Genomic DNA, 17559 nt, shown 5'->3' on the forward strand with positions numbered 1-17559 from the left:
ATCTAAGATGTTCATATACGTCTTAAATCAACATCTAGTTTCTTCTTCTTTTGAGAGTCTATTTTAAAAACTTTTAGAATGTGAAATTATTTTTGATTTTTTTTTTCATTTGAACCCCGCGTCAAAAAAAAAAATTAGGATAAATTTAAAGAATATTTAATTAATATTAAAAAGATTAAGTTTTAATGAGAGTTAATCTTCTATCGATGATCATAATTTTGTTCCATAATTAATAAAGGTATTTAGTGAAATGTTAACATAAGATATCAATGTCTTGCTAAAACTATCAATCGTATTTGGTTTATCATTTAAAAGTTAACATTCCAAAAAATATCGTTAATGTTTTTTGGGAATTTTTTATCCAATTTTCAAAAAATATCCCATTACTATCAGTATATCATTTATTCTGACTTTAAAAAAAATCATTTATTGTGATAAATAACTAAAGCTTATCGAAATATTTTATTAAAAAAATGAAAATATTTGATTTTTAAGATATATGAGTTATCGTTTATGGAGTTATGTTTGAATTGTGTAATTTTTTAGTATCCCTCTTAACAATGAAAATATATTTTCTTTTTGTTAAATATAAGTTACCTTTTAAACTGCAATAGAATTAATTTTGGTATAATTAATTTTTTATTTCAATTTGAATTAATGATGACCCAAGTTATCATATTTAATTCGAATCAAATTAATCATGATATAAATTAGTATCATAATTAATTCAATTACTTTTATAAATGATAACTTCTATCTAATTAATTCAATTTTAATTAAAACAGATAATCTATATTATGATATTGACTACCTTAAAAATACTAAATTGTATGTTAATTAATTTAATATCAATTTAAATAGGATATCTATATCACAAATAATTTAATCACTTTGAAACAAATAACTTGTATCTCGAATTAATTAAAAAATTGTAAAACAATATACAACAGAAACATGTTTTTATATAAGTGGAAATGCAAAAAAATTATACAACCAAAATATGATTTTATTGATAAAATCCATTATGAAATTTTCCTTTTGGTCAATAGAATCATGAGTATGTGAGAATGATATTTTTGGAACAAACAAAAATGTCACCCGCATGGGTGGTAAAAGTAGCAATTGTGAGAGTGAGGATCATAGGTCCCACGATGAATCAATATCACTCTTTTTTATCTTTCTCAGTGTTTTTTAACATTTTAATTAAGTTTTTCATATCTAAAACATGATTTTTTTAAAAAAAAAAAACTTAATATTCATTTTTTTCTTCCTAAGTACTTGAATTTTTTTTGCGTATATATCATTAATATGCATCCGTTAAGTGATAATGTAACATACGTCATCACACTTGGTCACTAAACATGTAGGCACATGCTTCTTTATGTCATTAATTTTTGTTTTTTTTTTTATTTTAAAAAATGAAAAAAAAGAAGAGGAACAATTGTTCGTGGTGGTGCGGGAGGCAACGGTCATCACGTCTAGGACAATCTCTGGAACAAGGTATCAAAAATACAATTAATGACATGAAACGACATGTATTAAAATGAAACGTAAAAAATTTCTAAGTAGTTGGGAAAAAAATGAATGTTAAGTAATTTTTTAAAAATAAATTATATTTTAAGTATGAAAAACTTAATTAAATCTTTTTGAAACTACATATTGGGCATATTTTTTATATTAAATTTAAAATATAATGTAATTTTTTTATTCTAAATTTATTGGATAGCGTTCTTAATTCTCTTTTAAAAACATTACAAAATACGTACAATATTCATATCGGCATCTGCGTGCGAGTGGTTCTTCCTTCCCGTAGTCCTATGTAGCTAAAACAATTTTAAATAAAAGTCATTATTTGATATTAATGGGTATTTCAGTTCTGGTGCTGTATTAATTTATTTTCAAATATACTACTTTTCAATCAATTTTTATTATAATATAACCGCTTTTTTTTTTTTGTAATAAATAGCCTATACAAGTGACTCAAAAGGACCAACCGCATGAATTTCCTGAATGATATGACAAATATTAACAAAAATCTACATACTGCTCTATAGTCTATACCAAAAATCCTGGGCAAGTTGGTGACTGGTGACCCTTCACCTGGCTAGAAGATTATCCCAGTTGAGCAAAGTGATCCCATTATACTAAAAATCTATTGTTAGGGAACTAGATGTATGAGACATTTCTTGTAAAAATACTACCAGTTGTTAAGGGGAGACATAGCTTTGGCTTTTGGAATAGTTGCCATAGCATCATTCATGGGGCAACCAACCACCACCTAGGTCTTTTGGTACACCAATTTCTTCAGCAGCGGAGCTAGAGTCATCCCCCATTACTTCATTTTCACCTTTAGCTGATTCTTCCATAGCATCTTCCATATCTTCTTAAGCATCCTCTTCATTTGCAAAACTCAAACTCCATCCAGGAGTTATGTTTCCTCCTTGTTGGATGAAACTGCCATTATGGAAGAAACTTCGACGAGCAACATCTAGCATATCCTTTGCAGTGTCTTGAGAAGGTGCGCAAGAAGTCAACCCAACATTCCCATTACCAGTATTTCCAACAGACTTAGCTGAAACACCCATGCTACTATTTTTCAAAACTTTATCTGGTTGTGATGGTTCAGAGTAGACTACTTTCAAGTCATGATCCTTTCCAAAATTAACATTTACTCCATTTCCACATGGAACTTGGCCTTGACATGCAGACATAATTGGGTTGCTTTGATTAATTTGGGTATTGCAGCTCACATCTTTAACAGCATTTAAGATGTTTACATTGCTTTCGTGCTGCACCATTGTAGTAGTGGAACGAGTAGTTATTTCTTTATTTTCCACTTTTTTAAGGATAACTTTTTCAAAAATGGGTGATTTAACTGCTCCAAAGGGTGATTTACTCTGATACAGATAGTTACTTAGTGCAGGCTTTTTACCGCCAGCTGGGAGGTGAGACTCATATGATGGATCCACTGAAGCCAATGATCTCTTAGGCCCTCCTCTCTTTTTTGGTTGCACTGTTAATACAGGAATTGTCCCAATAACTTTGTTAGTGGGCACTTCTGCTTTCTTTTTGAACGAGGATACTTCTTCTTCAAGCTTCTTCAGCCGATCATTGTAATCAGAAACTTCAGCTTGCAATTTATTTATCACACTCCACAGCTTAACATTCTCCGCTGACTGCAAGAAATATTTGTTCATATCTGTAGTCAAGACTCAAGACAACAGAAATCATAATGATCATAATTTGAGTGTGAGCTGAGAAGTATTCACCTGAGCTTCCCAAAGTTGTTGATGCTTCTGAGAAAGTTTTGAAGGTGGTCTCATAATTCCATTTTGGGAAGAATGCTCTACAGAAGCTAAGCGATCAGGCACCTTAGGAGTTGCTGAAGAAAAGTTAGGTGCACCAGGAAAACTGAAAACATAAGGATGCTGCATTTGGTACAACTGAGCCATGTAAGAAGGTGGATCCCAAGAATCTGTAAACAAGGTATCAAACTTTATGTTATAGCCTAAATTATATGTTGACTGCACTCAACCAGTAGCTGACATTGACAACAAAGGAAGCGCATACACTTCAAAGATCAAAATATTGGTCATGTTTGGGACTCATATCCGTGTTGAACACTTTAATACTTGCACATTACAATTTTCTTACTTTTATTTGTTAATTTTTTATGCCAAAACAAATGACAATACCACAATAATTATACAAATTATAGTATTTATAATGTCTAGTTGTCTACAATGCCTCACGCTCTTCGTAATATTTTTGTTTTATGTTAATTTTATACTAATTTTGTATGTCATATTATAGCCCTGTTGTCACGTCCCTTAACTTATGTTTGTCATATATCTGCGTTCTATGTCATATTTGTGCTTGCCAGATGACAATAATATAAAACATGATGTATTAGCTAGTAAAATTCACTATGCTCAATTACAGATACATTCATTTCAAATATACTCTAGTAATAGAAAGAAACGCAGGGAAAAACACTCCTACTCCCATAGTATTCTATTTGGTAAAATAACTATCAAATTCAACTCTAAAATAACTGCAGTATAAAGTATTGTGTGCTATATGAAGAGTAAAAGTTGCATAATTACGTGGAAAGCCAGGAAATGTGTAATGGCAAGACATATTGGGAAGTAGTGTCTGTATTGTTGAGGAAGGTCCTCCTTGAAAGCCAGTATCAGTAAAGGGCTGAAAGAATGAAGGGACATTTGCTCCTGGCGGTTGCGGTTGCCAAAAGGATGATGCTGTCTGTGCAAATACCTGCTGATATTGAAACTGCTGCCATTGATTTAAGGCACCAGGTGGTGATGCTTGGGTGGGGAAGTGCATTGTCAAGAACTGTTCTGTGGCATTTTGAGGAGTACAAGGCCATTGAACAATTGGAGGTTGTTGTTGCTGATTTGAGTTGGGCATGCTGTCATGTGAAGGTGAGGGACTACTAATTTTGGCAATAGGACCAACAGTCACATTTGGCTGTGCATTCTCTTGGTTGTGCTGTTAATCATCATATTCATCTAAATAAACTCAAAAGGACTATTTAAACAACTGAAATTGGTTTTTATGATTCTTCATATTTGAGGTATTCATGCTACTCCTTTACATATGATTCCAATTAAAAAGATGAGAACCCTAAGATAGAAGAAAAGTAGTAGATATCATAATGTGTGTTTTTGAAGCCAAAGAGGGAAAAAAATGAATTTTTAAAAGTAAAAATTTATTCAATCTTTACTTTCTTTTCATTTTCTTTTTAGTTCAAATTGCATTCCTACTTTTCTTTCCACCGTTCCTAAGACTGATATTCATATCTAGCCTCTGTTATTCTGTGATTGTATTAACAAAGAACTAAGCCAGAAAAAAACAGGGAAAAAAAGAAAGGGGGAACAAAAATAAAATAGAAAAAGGCTTCACAAGAAGCTGAATTTGTAAAGCCGCAAAAGATTGATCAGAAAAACGAGAGTTCCATACCTGAGGTTCATTATTTGTCTGAGATTCTTGATTACAAACGAAACCGGATTCATGTTCCTTGTTTTTATCTTCCATAGGTTGCAATTAAAAAAAATAAAATGAAAACGATTATTTTGCCTGAAACCTTCCTTACAGTGAGGGATATAAGTCCGTGTTACTGCTAGAACCTACAATGCAAGGATACGCTAAGCGGGAAGCAGCAACTATGCTTCCGAGATTAAAACCCTGAGAATCCGCATGAGCATTCACAGCTTTTTTCTTTCTCTTTATTTCTCAGTTCCTGTGTTTCTTTCTATTTACCAAACATACACTAATTTTAAATATTTCATTAATATCTCTTATTTTTCTTTATCATACTTTTTACATCATTGTAAACAAACATTTTTCTTTACCAAACCACGTATTCAAGGCTTTCAGGCCTGCAAAAGTTCCATTTGCACTTGTAATTATATATATTGAGTATATAATATATTAGGTAATAATTCAATTCAATCAAATTAAATTGGGCCGCTTATTGTCATATGACAAATTATGCAGGTTCGGCTTTGCATTTTACACATCTCCCTAGAATTATGTACTATGCGTCTGTGCAGTTGGCAGAATAGTTTCCTCCAATATCTTGAAATTCTACATTTAAAAATTTACTACTCTAGACTAGACGCACCCTCTCCAGGGAAACCCTAGAATTTCGTAATACAGTAGTTTTTAATAGACACATGCAATATGCATGAATTCCATCAAGGCTAAATAATCAACACTATAAAAAGAACATCGACGCTTTTGGCAAAGCTAACATTTCTTCTCTTTATATACTATTTTTGATGAATAATAGTATTTCTTACTTGGTGTGCCTAAACAAATGAATCCCTTTTCTAATGCCTTCTCTACTTATGTACCGGCACGTGATGTGCAACCCATGATTTCATTAAAAATGACAAAACTTATGTAACAATTATTAGGTCATTAGAATCGGTACTATTACATTTCAATAACTTGCATAATCTTTTTTATTTATTTATTCAATATATGACAAAACTTATATAACATTTAGGTCCTTAGAACTGGAACTACGTCTCAATAACTAACATAATGTAAGCTTTTATTATACTTAAATTAAACTCCAATTCTAATTGAAAAACAACTTAAACAATACTTAATAGAATTATATTTATGTTTAGTTCTTTTTTTAAAATGCATTTTCTTAGGTATTATTTATATTATTCTTTGTGTTTAATCTAAGTAACTTAGTCCTTGAAATTTGAATACAAACTTCTATTACTCATTATTGAGATCAAACTCTAGGAGAATCCTTTCAAAAAAGAAAAATCTTTAGAAGAATAGTACAAACAATAGCTATAAAACTATAGATTTCAAATGCAATCCATGCATGATGTAAGTTTTTATAATTTTTTCAAACGCAATCACGCATAATTAAGCTCCGCAATCACAAAGACAATCAAATTACTGCGCATAAACATTCCAATTTTAACTAAAAGAGCCACAATCATATCATTGAAGTTGCTTAGTGCTGGAACAGAGCAAGCTCCACCAAATGACAAACCATTCATGCAAATAACAGCAGCATATGGCAACAACTTAGAAAATAAAGCCAAGGAAACTACATAAAAGAAACCCATCACGAAAACGTAACTAAAAATGCAAAGTCCTTAATCAATACTCATCTCCATCCTCGCCTTCATCACCTTCCGTAGCCTCTGCTCCGACCTCCTCATAATCCTTCTCAAGGGCAGCGAGATCTTCACGAGCCTCAGAAAACTCACCCTCTTCCATGCCCTCACCAACATACCAGTGCACAAACGCCCTCTTGGCATACATAAGGTCAAATTTGTGGTCAATGCGTGAGAAAACCTCAGCAACACTTGTGGAGTTGGAGATCATGCACACTGCCCTCTGCACCTTGGCAAGATCTCCCCCTGGAACAACAGTTGGAGGCTGATAATTGATACCGCACTTGAACCCTGTGGGGCACCAATCAACAAATTGGATAGTGCGCTTGGTCTTGATAATGGCTACGGCTGCATTAACATCTTTAGGGACCACATCGCCTCTGTACATCAGACAGCAAGCCATGTACTTGCCGTGGCGAGGGTCGCACTTGGCCATCATAGAGGACGGCTCAAACGCGCTGTTTGTGATCTCTGCAACTGAAAGCTGTTCATGGTATGCCTTCTCTGCTGAAATCACGGGAGCATAGGATGAAAGCATGAAGTGAATCCTCGGATATGGTACCAGGTTAGTCTGGAACTCAGTAACATCCACATTCAAGGCACCATCAAATCTCAGAGATGCAGTCAGTGATGATATCACCTGAAAAATATGATGATAAGAAAGTCAGATCACATGTCATAAAACCCGATAATGAACCATCAATTTCATCACTAAATTTTTACTCTTTTCTCTTAAATAGTCTCCCAAGTCTTAAAAAATCCTTCAAATTGATCCCTAGATGTTAGTAAAATGTATCATATTGTCAACATAGGGACTAAATTGATAGATATTCAATACTTTGGGAACTACTTACATAATTTCATTAATTTAAGGACTATTTGACAAATAGGGTAATACTTGAAAGACTAAATTGATGGTTTACTCATAAAATGATATTGCAGAGTTTGTTTCAATTTATGTGTTGAAGAAACATAAACCTGAGAAACTAAGCGATTAAGGTTTGTGTAAGTGGGTCTATCAATGTCAAGGGAACGCCTGCAAATATCATATATGGCTTCATTGTCAAGTAGCACGGCAACATCAGTGTGTTCCAGAAGGGAATGGGTGGAAAGGACACTGTTGTAAGGCTCAACCACAGAGGTTGAAACTTGCGGTGAAGGATAGACGGTGAAACCCAGCTTGGATTTCTTGCCATAATCCACTGAAAGCCGTTCCAAGAGAAGGGATCCTAGACCTGAACCAGTGCCACCACCTACAGCATTGAAAACCAGAAAACCTTGGAGACCAGTGCAGTTGTCCGCAAGCTTTCTGATACGGTCCAAGCACAGATCAACTATCTCTTTCCCAACTGAATTAAGAGATCACCATAAGAAAAAAAAAATTGTTAATTTCTTATTACACAATCAAAGAAAAGGCACAATTTTTGAAATGGGTGCAAATGGGGAAAGAAACAGTACTAGTATAGTGGCCACGAGCGAAGTTGTTTGCAGCATCTTCCTTTCCGCTGATGAGCTGCTCAGGATGGAAGAGTTGGCGGTATGTGCCAGTTCTGACTTCATCAATGACAGTGGGCTCAAGATCTACGAAAACTGCACGAGGCACGTGCTTTCCTGCACCGGTCTCGCTGAAGAAGGTGTTGAAAGCATCGTCACCTCCACCAATGGTCTTATCACTTGGCATCTGCCCATCAGCCTAAAAAAACAACACAGTAACGCTCAGCATCCACTCCAACCAAAGAAACTTTTTAAATTTCCAACTAGTACGCTCAACAAATGCAACATTGGTTACAAAGAATGCACGTAGATGGTTACGAAGGTATAGCTGTAGATTGTGCATGGGAGGACGTTAGATCAAAGTGGATTAACGCTGAGTTGACCATAAACAACACAGAATTCGAATTATAAACAAATTATTTAAAAAAGAAAAAAAAAAGAACTAACGTCATATTATGTGTAGTTTGATGAGTAATATCCGAAACAGATCTAGATTTTATGGTGAAATGATGAGCAATTGTGATATATTGAATGTGAAATTCGGAGTGACAGAGAATGGTTCAAGATTTGAATATTAGTATCTAGTAAGGGCAATGTGAAAGATTTATTACCTGAATGGCATGCTCGAGGCAATAGAGCTCCCAGCAAGCATTTCCGACCTGAATTCCGGCCTGGCCAATGTGGATGGAAATGCACTCTCTCATTTTAGCGAAGGGTACAGAGGTTAGCGTTTATTAAGACGCTTCTCTGGTCGAATCTTCCGTTTCTCTGCTTGCTTTCGTTCTTTTATAGTGCGGATTAATATTGGAGACTGGGTCACTCACTCAATGATGTTTAAAATTAACCGCGGTTAACTTGCACTCTTTCTTTTTACGTCAAATGAAACTTTATTGCCGTCCAATTTTACCCAACTTTCCTCCACTTTTCACGCGCCCAATGTGACTCTTCCACCTCCACCTGGATAGTCCTAACGTATACCCTTCTAAATTAAGATTCGCACATACTGTTACACCTATTTATTTGGGTTTTATTATTTGAATTTCTATTACCATTTATTTTCCTATGAGTTTATTATTTACATATTTTGGTCTAAATTATTTTAAAATTAATTAATTTATCATATATTATAAATTATGATTGAATAATTAGATAATTTTTTTTACACCATGATTGAATAATTGGATAAAAAATTTATGCCTTTAATGTTTGATTATTTTTTATTTAAATTTGAATGTGTTTCAATTTTCAAAATCAAGTTAATGTTTTTTCATCTGTTTCAAATTCAAATAACTATATTTTATAATAATATGCAAAATATTAATTTTTACGTTGCTAAAACTATACCATAGATTTTTTTTTCAGGTTTAACATGATCAATAGGTGCTTGAATTTTTTTTAGAATATTAATGTGACCCCTAAACAAAAATTATACGGTTTAAATCTTTAATCTCCTACAATTTTTGTGATTAGATTCTTGGATCTAGTTTTAAATAGTTTGAAACTGCTAAAAAATAATAATTCATTACAATTTTACTAATATTTTGATCATTTTATTTTATTATGAAAATAAGTTGTATATACTTTCTTACATCATAAATACTTATTGAATAAGTGTTCAATTGAATTATTTATCAATGTTTTTATAAGCTAAGAAATACCCTTTTATTAAACCAACTAGTGTGTGGTTTTCTTGAAATGAAAGGGCCCCATTTGATTAATGTAATAACTAGTAAATTTTATAATTATGATAAATCTATATTTGATATAAAAATATATCATTCTTTTATCAACAAAATTATGTCTTACTATTCAAGAAAGAGATATGATCTAAAAAGAAAGAAGTGTCATTTTTCTTTCAAATAAAATAGAAAGGACCCGAATCCTTTTATTAGAGACATATATCAATAATACATGCATTCTTTATGTAAAGAAGGAATTCCTTCCATCTCAAGTCAACTTTTTCTATTGATTTGCCTTTGATGTCATCATTGATTTATTGTCAAGGATATTATTTAAGTCACGAAAAAAAAACCTGTATATCATATGGCATGACTCAAATAATATAAAATAAATAGATATTCTCTCATTACTCACAAGATTAGCAAGAACATTTAAGTTCAACTTAAGAAGTGGTTTTTACTTAGATACACGAGCATTTACACCAATTGCAGGGCTTGTTAGTTAGTATTACTTAGATTCGTTTGAGCAAAACTTTATGTAGCATATATAATTATTAAAAAGCCTTAACAAGATGTACGCTACCAGATTGTGAAATGAAAAGGATTTTTTTTTTAGGTGTAGGTATTATGGACAATGGATGGATTACATTGTGATTTGGGCTTGAAAGGTTTTACTTTTTCCATCTAACATTCTGCCTGAAAAATCCCAGCGTATGAAATATTCTTTTATCCATGTGTATAATGTATGTTTTGATCTTAACTGCATTTGCATTTTATGCTTGCATTTGTCTCTCTATTTTACTATTATCTCTGCTACTTTAGATTTAAACTACATTAACAGTTATTTTTGCATTCATTTTTCTATTTTAAAAATTTTATCCCTTGCTACTTGTTTGTGCTTGGCATGTTGGTTGGAATCAGATGCTCTTCTTCTGGGATGTATTCAGAGAACTAAAGGGTCATTAACTCAGCAAACACACCAGTTTGAAGTTTTCTATGAAGCTATTGACCGTGCTATTGCTTAACTTGCTATATTTGACTGACAAATGTATGATATGGTAAATATATATCTTCTCCATGGGATGATACTTTTTGTCTTTACTCAAACCATCGGATAATACTTGGAAAAATACTAAAGGGGTATATTTTTCCTATAACTTTATTTATATTATATTTAGATGTTGATTGGTTTTGGCACTAGCTTCTTCTTACCTCTTCATTGATTCGACTTGTCTATGTTTTTGGAAAACATAATTGAAGTTGCTGCATGATCAGGCAATTATGTTAGAGTCAAGTAGAAAAAAACTGTCCTACCTTAATGTCTACATAGAACCTGTGAGCCTGTGACAAAGGCTTCGTTTGTATCGCTTTTCTGATGGATGCCACATAATCCTTCAGAAGATGGATGGTTCATCAATCTAATACAGAACCATTTTCCATATTTTTTTCAGAACCGCATGTGAGATGGGCCTTCTCCATCAATAGTCAAGACCCACATGCCTTCACGTTTCCACAACTGCAACTTTTTTGTAGTGGAATCACCCTTGCTTGAAAACCAAGCGCTCATGAGGGAAAGATTCGGTCATACCTGAGCAATCGTATGCTCTCGTTTTTTAGGGAGGAAAAAAGGAAGACAAATTCATCCTATAAAAAGTGTCAACATTACTCCAACTCTCTAGTGTCTAGAGTCTAGTACCAATATGACAATGTAATACTTAGACATATGAACGTTGGAATCAATTGTGGATCAGATGAGTGATACGCTAATATAAAATAATGCAAACCAGCCTTTTTTTAGAAGTTATGCTCCAAAAATAGATAAAGAAAAAGAAAAAAACAAAGATAAGCTAAAGCCTGCAGGAAGGTATTTCTTTTTCAGTATGGTATGGATGTGACATGACTTTCCAATTCACTACTTAGTTTTACTTTGATCAAAGACAGGATTCACGAGCCATCATATATACAACAAGATTTACGTACAATGAGTAACTAAATAATCACTCATATAGCTGTTCATTCCTTAATAATAAATTTGCTCGAAAGTTTGTTTTCTTGCATACACAGCCATCAATCGCTTTCATTTGGTGCCTACCGCCACGGCAATGCAAAATTTGGGTCCTTTTGTGGACAGAGCTTGGGAAGCTCAATACAGCATCATGACAGTTTATGGTCCTTGAGCAATTCAACCACCCTTCTCATTGAGGGTCTATTAATGGGAAACGCTGAGGTGCAGAGTAGGGCCACATTTAAGACCTTCTCTATCTCTTCATAATCACAAGTGGCTGGGTTCAATCTCGGGTCCACAATCTGGCTCATAATATAATCTTTTCCTCCTCCAATATCGCCACTTCCTCTTTCAGGAGATGGTGATAAAACAGTCTCAGTGATCCACTTCACTATATCCTTGTTCTCACCAAATGAAGAATCATTAGGCCTCTTGCCTGTGATCAATTCCATCAGCACCACCCCAAAACTATACACATCGCTCTTCTCAGTCACTTTCATTGTATAAGCATACTCTGAAATTAAATCAGTTAGGTAAACATTAGCAATTAAGTTTATCAGAAGGAGTCACATTCTCTTTATATTTTTTAAGCAAATTGAGAAGTCATTATAGTTGCTTAAGCTTTGGACAACCTCTACTCACATTCACACCCATCTCAATCATCTCCATACATGTTAAGATTCTCATCGAATCATCTAAAATCATATTAAGATACTATTTAGTCTGGTTTTAGCTAAATCTTTACGTGTTTAATTTCACCTTAAAGAATTGATTTTGAATTGAAACAATTTTAAGTAGTTTTTTGTCTTTTAAGTATCTCATTTATGTACAAATTCTCTAGGCAAATTCCTTCCCTAACAAAAATATGGAGAAAAACAAAAGAAAACTGACCAGGAGCAATGTAACCATATGATCCAGCAACCCTGGACATAGCACCCTGGGTGGCCTCACGTTGCAATGTCTTAGCAAGACCAAAATCTGCTACTCTTGGCACAAACTCATGGTCCAACAAAATGTTATTACTCTTGACGTCCCTGTGAACAATAGCAGGCACAGAATCATGGTGCAAATAAGCCAACCCCTGAGCCGCACCCACAGCAATTGCGAACCTCCTAGGCCAATCCATTAACTCCCCACACTTGTCCTCACCATGCAACACATCCCCTAAGCTCCCATTCTCCATGTACTCATACACCAATATCCTAAACTCATCACCACTGCAACTAAACAACAGTTTCACAATATTCGCATGCCGAATCCTTCCCAGAGTCTCAATCTCCGCCCTGAACACCATTTCCACGTCAGGCTTTTGCGCGCCACCAAACAGTTTCTTCACCGCCACCGTCTGCCCCGTCTTGAGCCTCACCTTGTAAACCCGACCCGAACTCCCTGTGGCAATCACGTTGTTACTGATTAAGTTCGGAACTATGTCTTCTTCATTGAACCCCACTCTCTGAAACGCGGTTGACATATAGGAGCTCTTGGATTTGCCACTACAACCCCGCGTCTTGCTCTTCAGGAACCACAACGTCGACCCCACAAGGAGCGAAACGCAGCAAACTAAAACGACAATAGCAAGCAGAGAAAACGGCCTGCGTTTGGAACAAGGAGGCAGGGTTTTCATAACGGGGCTACAGAGACCAGGGTTTCCCATTAGACCCGTTAAGTACACCTGGCGGTTGAAACCTAAAGGAACCACTCCGTGCAACTTGTTACCAGAGACGTTGAACTGGTTGAGTCTTAGGTTCGTCAACTCCACCGGAATCTCCCCCGTTAAAGAATTAACGGCGAGATCAAGGTATGTCAAATCCGGTAAATTTCCAAGTTCTGATGGGATTGAACCGGTGAACCGGTTAAACGACAAATCCAACTCTGTCATGTCAGTCCAGTGGGTCACGTTACTGGGAATTTCGCCGGTGAACATGTTCTCTTGCAGTCTAAGTTTCTGTAATTTTGTCAACTTAGTTACGCACGTGGGAACTTCACCGGTGAAGCGGTTCTTGCTGAAGTCAATCTCCATGAGATTATGAAGTTCACATATTTCCATTGGGAATTGGCCAGAAAAGCTGTTACCGGACAAAATGAGTTTGGTGAGTCCCCTAGAGATGGAAGCAGAGACAGAACCTTGGAACCTGTTGTTGGACATTTCCAGAAACTGAAGCCCAGCAAGGGCCCAAAACGATGGCGGCACCGGGCCCGAGAACTGGTTGCTCTGGATTCTAACATATTGAAGTGAACGACACTCGCCGTATTGGTCAGGGAGCGTTCCAGAGAAGCGATTCGCGAACGTGATGAGATGCTCCAGTTTGTTCCCCTGGCAGAGGTACTTTGGCAACTCTCCCACCAAGTCATTGGTTGAGACATCGAAATCTTCTATGTCAGAGTTTCGCCCCAGATCTCGTGGGAGTTTCCCGGTGAAGCTGTTGTTGAAGAGTTTCAGTTGCTTCAGATTCGGGTTTGAAGCTAGACTTTCGGGAATTTCTCCCCTGAGAAAGTTGTCGTTCAGGTTGAGAGATTGGAGATGCAAAGAAGCAATTGTGTCTGGTAGTTTTCCCGTTAGAGCGTTCTGAGAGAGGTCTAAGCAAATTAAACTGCTGAGGTTTCCTAAACCTTGGGGTAATTCGCCGAAAAGCTGGTTTTCAAATAGTTCAATTTGTTCAACGTTTCTCAGACCTGAAATGCTGTTTGGGATTGTACCTGACAAGGAGTTCTGAGACAAATCAAAGTTCTTGAGCGAGGTGAGGTTACCGATGGCGTGTGGAATTTCCCCTACGAGGTTTACATCGGCGAGGAACAGTGTTTCGAGATTAGAGAGGTTTCCTAGTTGGGAAGGTAAAGGTCCTGGTTTGAAGGGGTTGTAAGCTAATTCCAAACGAGTTAACTCACTGAGGTTTCCTAGGAAGGGAGGGATCGTTCCGCTGAGGAGGTTTCCGGATAAAACGAGCGTTCTCAGATGTGGAAACTGTCCAAAACTCGCCGGAATGTCGCCGGTGAAGTTGTTCTTTGAGAGGTCTAGCTCTCTTAGTTCGGTGAAGTCCGGCGGGAATTCCGGCAGGACTCCGACGAAGTAATTGTCGGAGAGGTTCAAGAGACGGAGGTGGGAACAGAGAAGCAGAGAGTTGGGGGAGATGGAGTTGGTGAGAAAATTGGAAGCCACAGAGAGGCTTTGGAGGGTGTGAATGCGACAAAAACCGAAGGGGAAGTCGCCGTAGATTCCAGTTTCGGAGAGGTCAATGGAGACAAGTGAGTGGTTTCGTGCGTCGCAGGTAATGCCGGTCCAGTTGCAGGGGTGGTGGTCTGTGTTGGGCACCCAGTTTTTGAGACTCTTGTTTTTGTCTTCGAGCTGAGTGTTCTTGACCCCAAGTAGAATCTGAGTCTCTCTCTCGAGGGACAAAACTTGAGATAAACCACTACTTGAGCACAATAAACATAAAAGTAAAAACAGAAACAATGGTTGCGGCATGTTTCTCAATTTAAAGAGAACGAAGCAAGGAAGGGTTAAATTTGCAGTGAGGAAATGAGAAATGAGAATGATTAACTTTTGAGGGGACCTTGTTTGTTGTTTAGTATGAGTACTCACACTGTCTCGTACTCGTGAGTGAGAAAAAGGGAAGCACGGAGATAGCTCCTCTTCTTCTTCTTCATGTCATGCATGGAAATGGTGACAAGTTGGAAGCAGACATGAGTGATGTGGAACTCACGCGGTTCTCTTTGTTGAAGTAATTAAAAGGGTATCATCTTTTGAACTATGATGAGTGAGAAAAGGACGTTTGTGTTTAGAGACGTGATTCGCGTTGGCGTATTTTCAAAGGTTGAGAAAAGAAGTGGCAAAAAGGAGCTACTTTTAATGTGCATGCCAAACCAGAAGCTGAGAGCATATAGGACACTACACTGGTTCAGCACACAGGTATATATTGCTTCCAGAAATAAAGAGAGTTGTGCTGTAAGTAAAACTTTGGATTTGATTCGGACCTGTAGTTTGGTGTGAATCAATTTCAACTGGGAACCAATTCTCTTTCCTGTTCTTGCCTTTCTTCTAGAGAAAAAAAAAAGTGAGGAACGAATAATAACTACAGTTTCTGGTCTTAGATTTCAGACATTCCAAATTTACCAAATTGAATTCATTCCATCCACTCCAATACCTACTATTCTAAGAACTACTCCTACTTCGGGGAAAAACGAATGTAAGTGAAACAATAATAATAATAATAAACATCCACCTCGTTGGTGGTGAATTGGGTAGATAGAAGAAAGCGACATCAACAAAGGGGAAAATAAATCATAAAAGTTAATGTAATGGAAAAATAAATATAATAAAATATATTTTTTTACTGCTCCAACATAGAAACGTAAAAATTATAGAAGAGTGATTGTATTTTGATGACAAAAAAATTTAAATGCCTAATTATTAATTCTTTTTTTTCTATCACACTACATCATTAATTAAATCAATCACTTATTTTTTTTTTCTTTTCTCTCTCAAGATATAAACAACTAAAGATTGTCCAACAAATATTTTTCATTATAAAAACAAACTTTGTCTGTCTCCTGGTATTCAATTTAAAAAATATATAATAAATACTATTACTTTATTATTCAAGAATTCATGTTATTATACGTTTAAAATAAAATAAGAGTTTAGTTTTTATGTATGGTGACAATTATTGACAAATGTAAAACACGGAGTAAGTGGGGATAGAGTATTTTAAAAAAAATCTAACATAAAAATGAAGCAATGAATTCAAACAAATAAATATAAAAGATGTAAAATATAAAATTTGAAAATTAATATTTATGATTTTATTAAAATAAGTGAATATATTTGTTTGCCCTCACATGAGAATAAATTAGGATCAAACACATAAAATTAAAAGATATAAAATATAAAATTTAAGCAGGTCACTGTCAAATAATTAAAAATCATAAGAAGCAATTAAGTAATTTTTAAAAATAATTATCATAAAAATAATCAAACTTACCGCTATTAAACTATTTAGTCGTTGAAAAAAGCAGAGTACGAATGTATCGAATAGTTCATAAATAAAAACCTCTCTCAAGTAAGTTCCTAGTCATGTGTTTTTTTATTTTTTATAAAAAGTTCCTAGTCATGTTAAAACAGCTAGAAACTGAAAACATGTTTCGAAAATAATCTAGCCTTTTTAAACACGACAACCGTTACCCTATCCCACATGCGTCAAATTGATTAAGAAAAGGACTGCTTGATAATTTGAACCAAAGTCTTGTGTATGAGAATTTGGAAAGCCCCGTTGCCAAGATGGGAAAATGACAATATAACATTATGCATTCTAATTAAGTTTCAAAACATTATAAGATCTATTGCAGATTTGAAAATAGAATTTAAAAAACCAGAAGTTAATGCTTTGGAAGAATCTATAGCTCTTGGCTCTCCGTCGCCGTGAAGAATCAGCTGTTTGGTACAAGACAGGAGTTGTCTCCCACTTCCTCCTTTACAAATACAAAATACAATGTTCCCGAGGGTCATTGTAGATAAACAAATACAACTACTAGTAGTAGTTAATGAAACTCACTTCTTCCCATTCCACTTGACTCCATAATCAATACTGGTTAGAAAGGTTTAAAGCATCAATTAAATAGTAATGACGCAAGCACTAGCTAGAGTCTCATCCAAAGTACGTACAAGACAAAATGTGGCACAGTTTACTCGTTGAAAGATACAGCCAAGAAATTACTC

At 35.1% G+C, this 17559-nt stretch overlaps 3 protein-coding genes across 3 annotated transcripts; all 3 read right to left on the reverse strand.

The window, feature by feature from the left end:
* Nucleotides 1-1944: 1944 nt before the first annotated feature.
* On the reverse strand, nucleotides 1945-5375 carry LOC102669227 (uncharacterized). Its single transcript, XM_026128838.2, has 4 exons — nucleotides 4981-5375; nucleotides 4107-4509; nucleotides 3270-3475; nucleotides 1945-3176 (listed from the first exon to the last, which is right to left on the reverse strand). The coding sequence occupies exons 1-4, from the start codon at nucleotides 5053-5055 to the stop codon at nucleotides 2385-2387; spliced, it is 1476 nt and encodes a 491-aa protein (XP_025984623.1). The 5' UTR covers nucleotides 5056-5375; the 3' UTR covers nucleotides 1945-2384.
* A 1088-nt stretch (nucleotides 5376-6463) lies between these two features.
* On the reverse strand, nucleotides 6464-8931 carry LOC100786598 (tubulin alpha-2 chain). Its single transcript, XM_003517321.5, has 4 exons — nucleotides 8774-8931; nucleotides 8127-8361; nucleotides 7647-8017; nucleotides 6464-7308 (listed from the first exon to the last, which is right to left on the reverse strand). Exons 1-4 carry the CDS (start codon nucleotides 8864-8866, stop codon nucleotides 6652-6654), a joined length of 1356 nt encoding a protein of 451 aa, XP_003517369.1. The 5' UTR covers nucleotides 8867-8931; the 3' UTR covers nucleotides 6464-6651.
* Nucleotides 8932-11615: 2684 nt separating this feature from the next.
* On the reverse strand, nucleotides 11616-16010 carry LOC100813889 (LRR receptor-like serine/threonine-protein kinase HSL2). Its single transcript, XM_006573619.4, has 2 exons — nucleotides 12738-16010; nucleotides 11616-12360 (listed from the first exon to the last, which is right to left on the reverse strand). The coding sequence occupies exons 1-2, from the start codon at nucleotides 15307-15309 to the stop codon at nucleotides 11996-11998; spliced, it is 2937 nt and encodes a 978-aa protein (XP_006573682.1). The 5' UTR covers nucleotides 15310-16010; the 3' UTR covers nucleotides 11616-11995.
* Between the last annotated feature and the right edge of the window lie 1549 nt (nucleotides 16011-17559).

This window comes from Glycine max, chromosome 1 (genome assembly GCF_000004515.6).
Source record: "Glycine max cultivar Williams 82 chromosome 1, Glycine_max_v4.0, whole genome shotgun sequence".
Taxonomy (NCBI): domain Eukaryota; kingdom Viridiplantae; phylum Streptophyta; class Magnoliopsida; order Fabales; family Fabaceae; genus Glycine; species Glycine max.

Coding starts and splice junctions, on each gene's coding strand:
- LOC100786598 (XM_003517321.5), bottom strand. CDS start 8,866: ATGAGAGAGTGCATTTCCATCCACATTGGCCAGGCCGGAATTCAGGTC. Junction 8,362..8,773: donor GCCTCGAGCATGCCATTCAG/GTAATAAATCTT, acceptor TTGTTTTTTTAG/GCTGATGGGCAGATGCCAAG. Junction 7,309..7,646: donor TTAATCGCTTAGTTTCTCAG/GTTTATGTTTCT, acceptor CATATTTTTCAG/GTGATATCATCACTGACTGC.
- LOC102669227 (XM_026128838.2), bottom strand. CDS start 5,055: ATGGAAGATAAAAACAAGGAACATGAATCCGGTTTCGTTTGTAATCAA. Junction 4,510..4,980: donor AGACAAATAATGAACCTCAG/GTATGGAACTCT, acceptor GATGATTAACAG/CACAACCAAGAGAATGCACA. Junction 3,476..4,106: donor CACATTTCCTGGCTTTCCAC/GTAATTATGCAA, acceptor CCTTGTTTACAG/ATTCTTGGGATCCACCTTCT.
- LOC100813889 (XM_006573619.4), bottom strand. CDS start 15,309: ATGCCGCAACCATTGTTTCTGTTTTTACTTTTATGTTTATTGTGCTCA. Junction 12,361..12,737: donor ATATGGTTACATTGCTCCTG/GTCAGTTTTCTT, acceptor ATTTAATTTCAG/AGTATGCTTATACAATGAAA.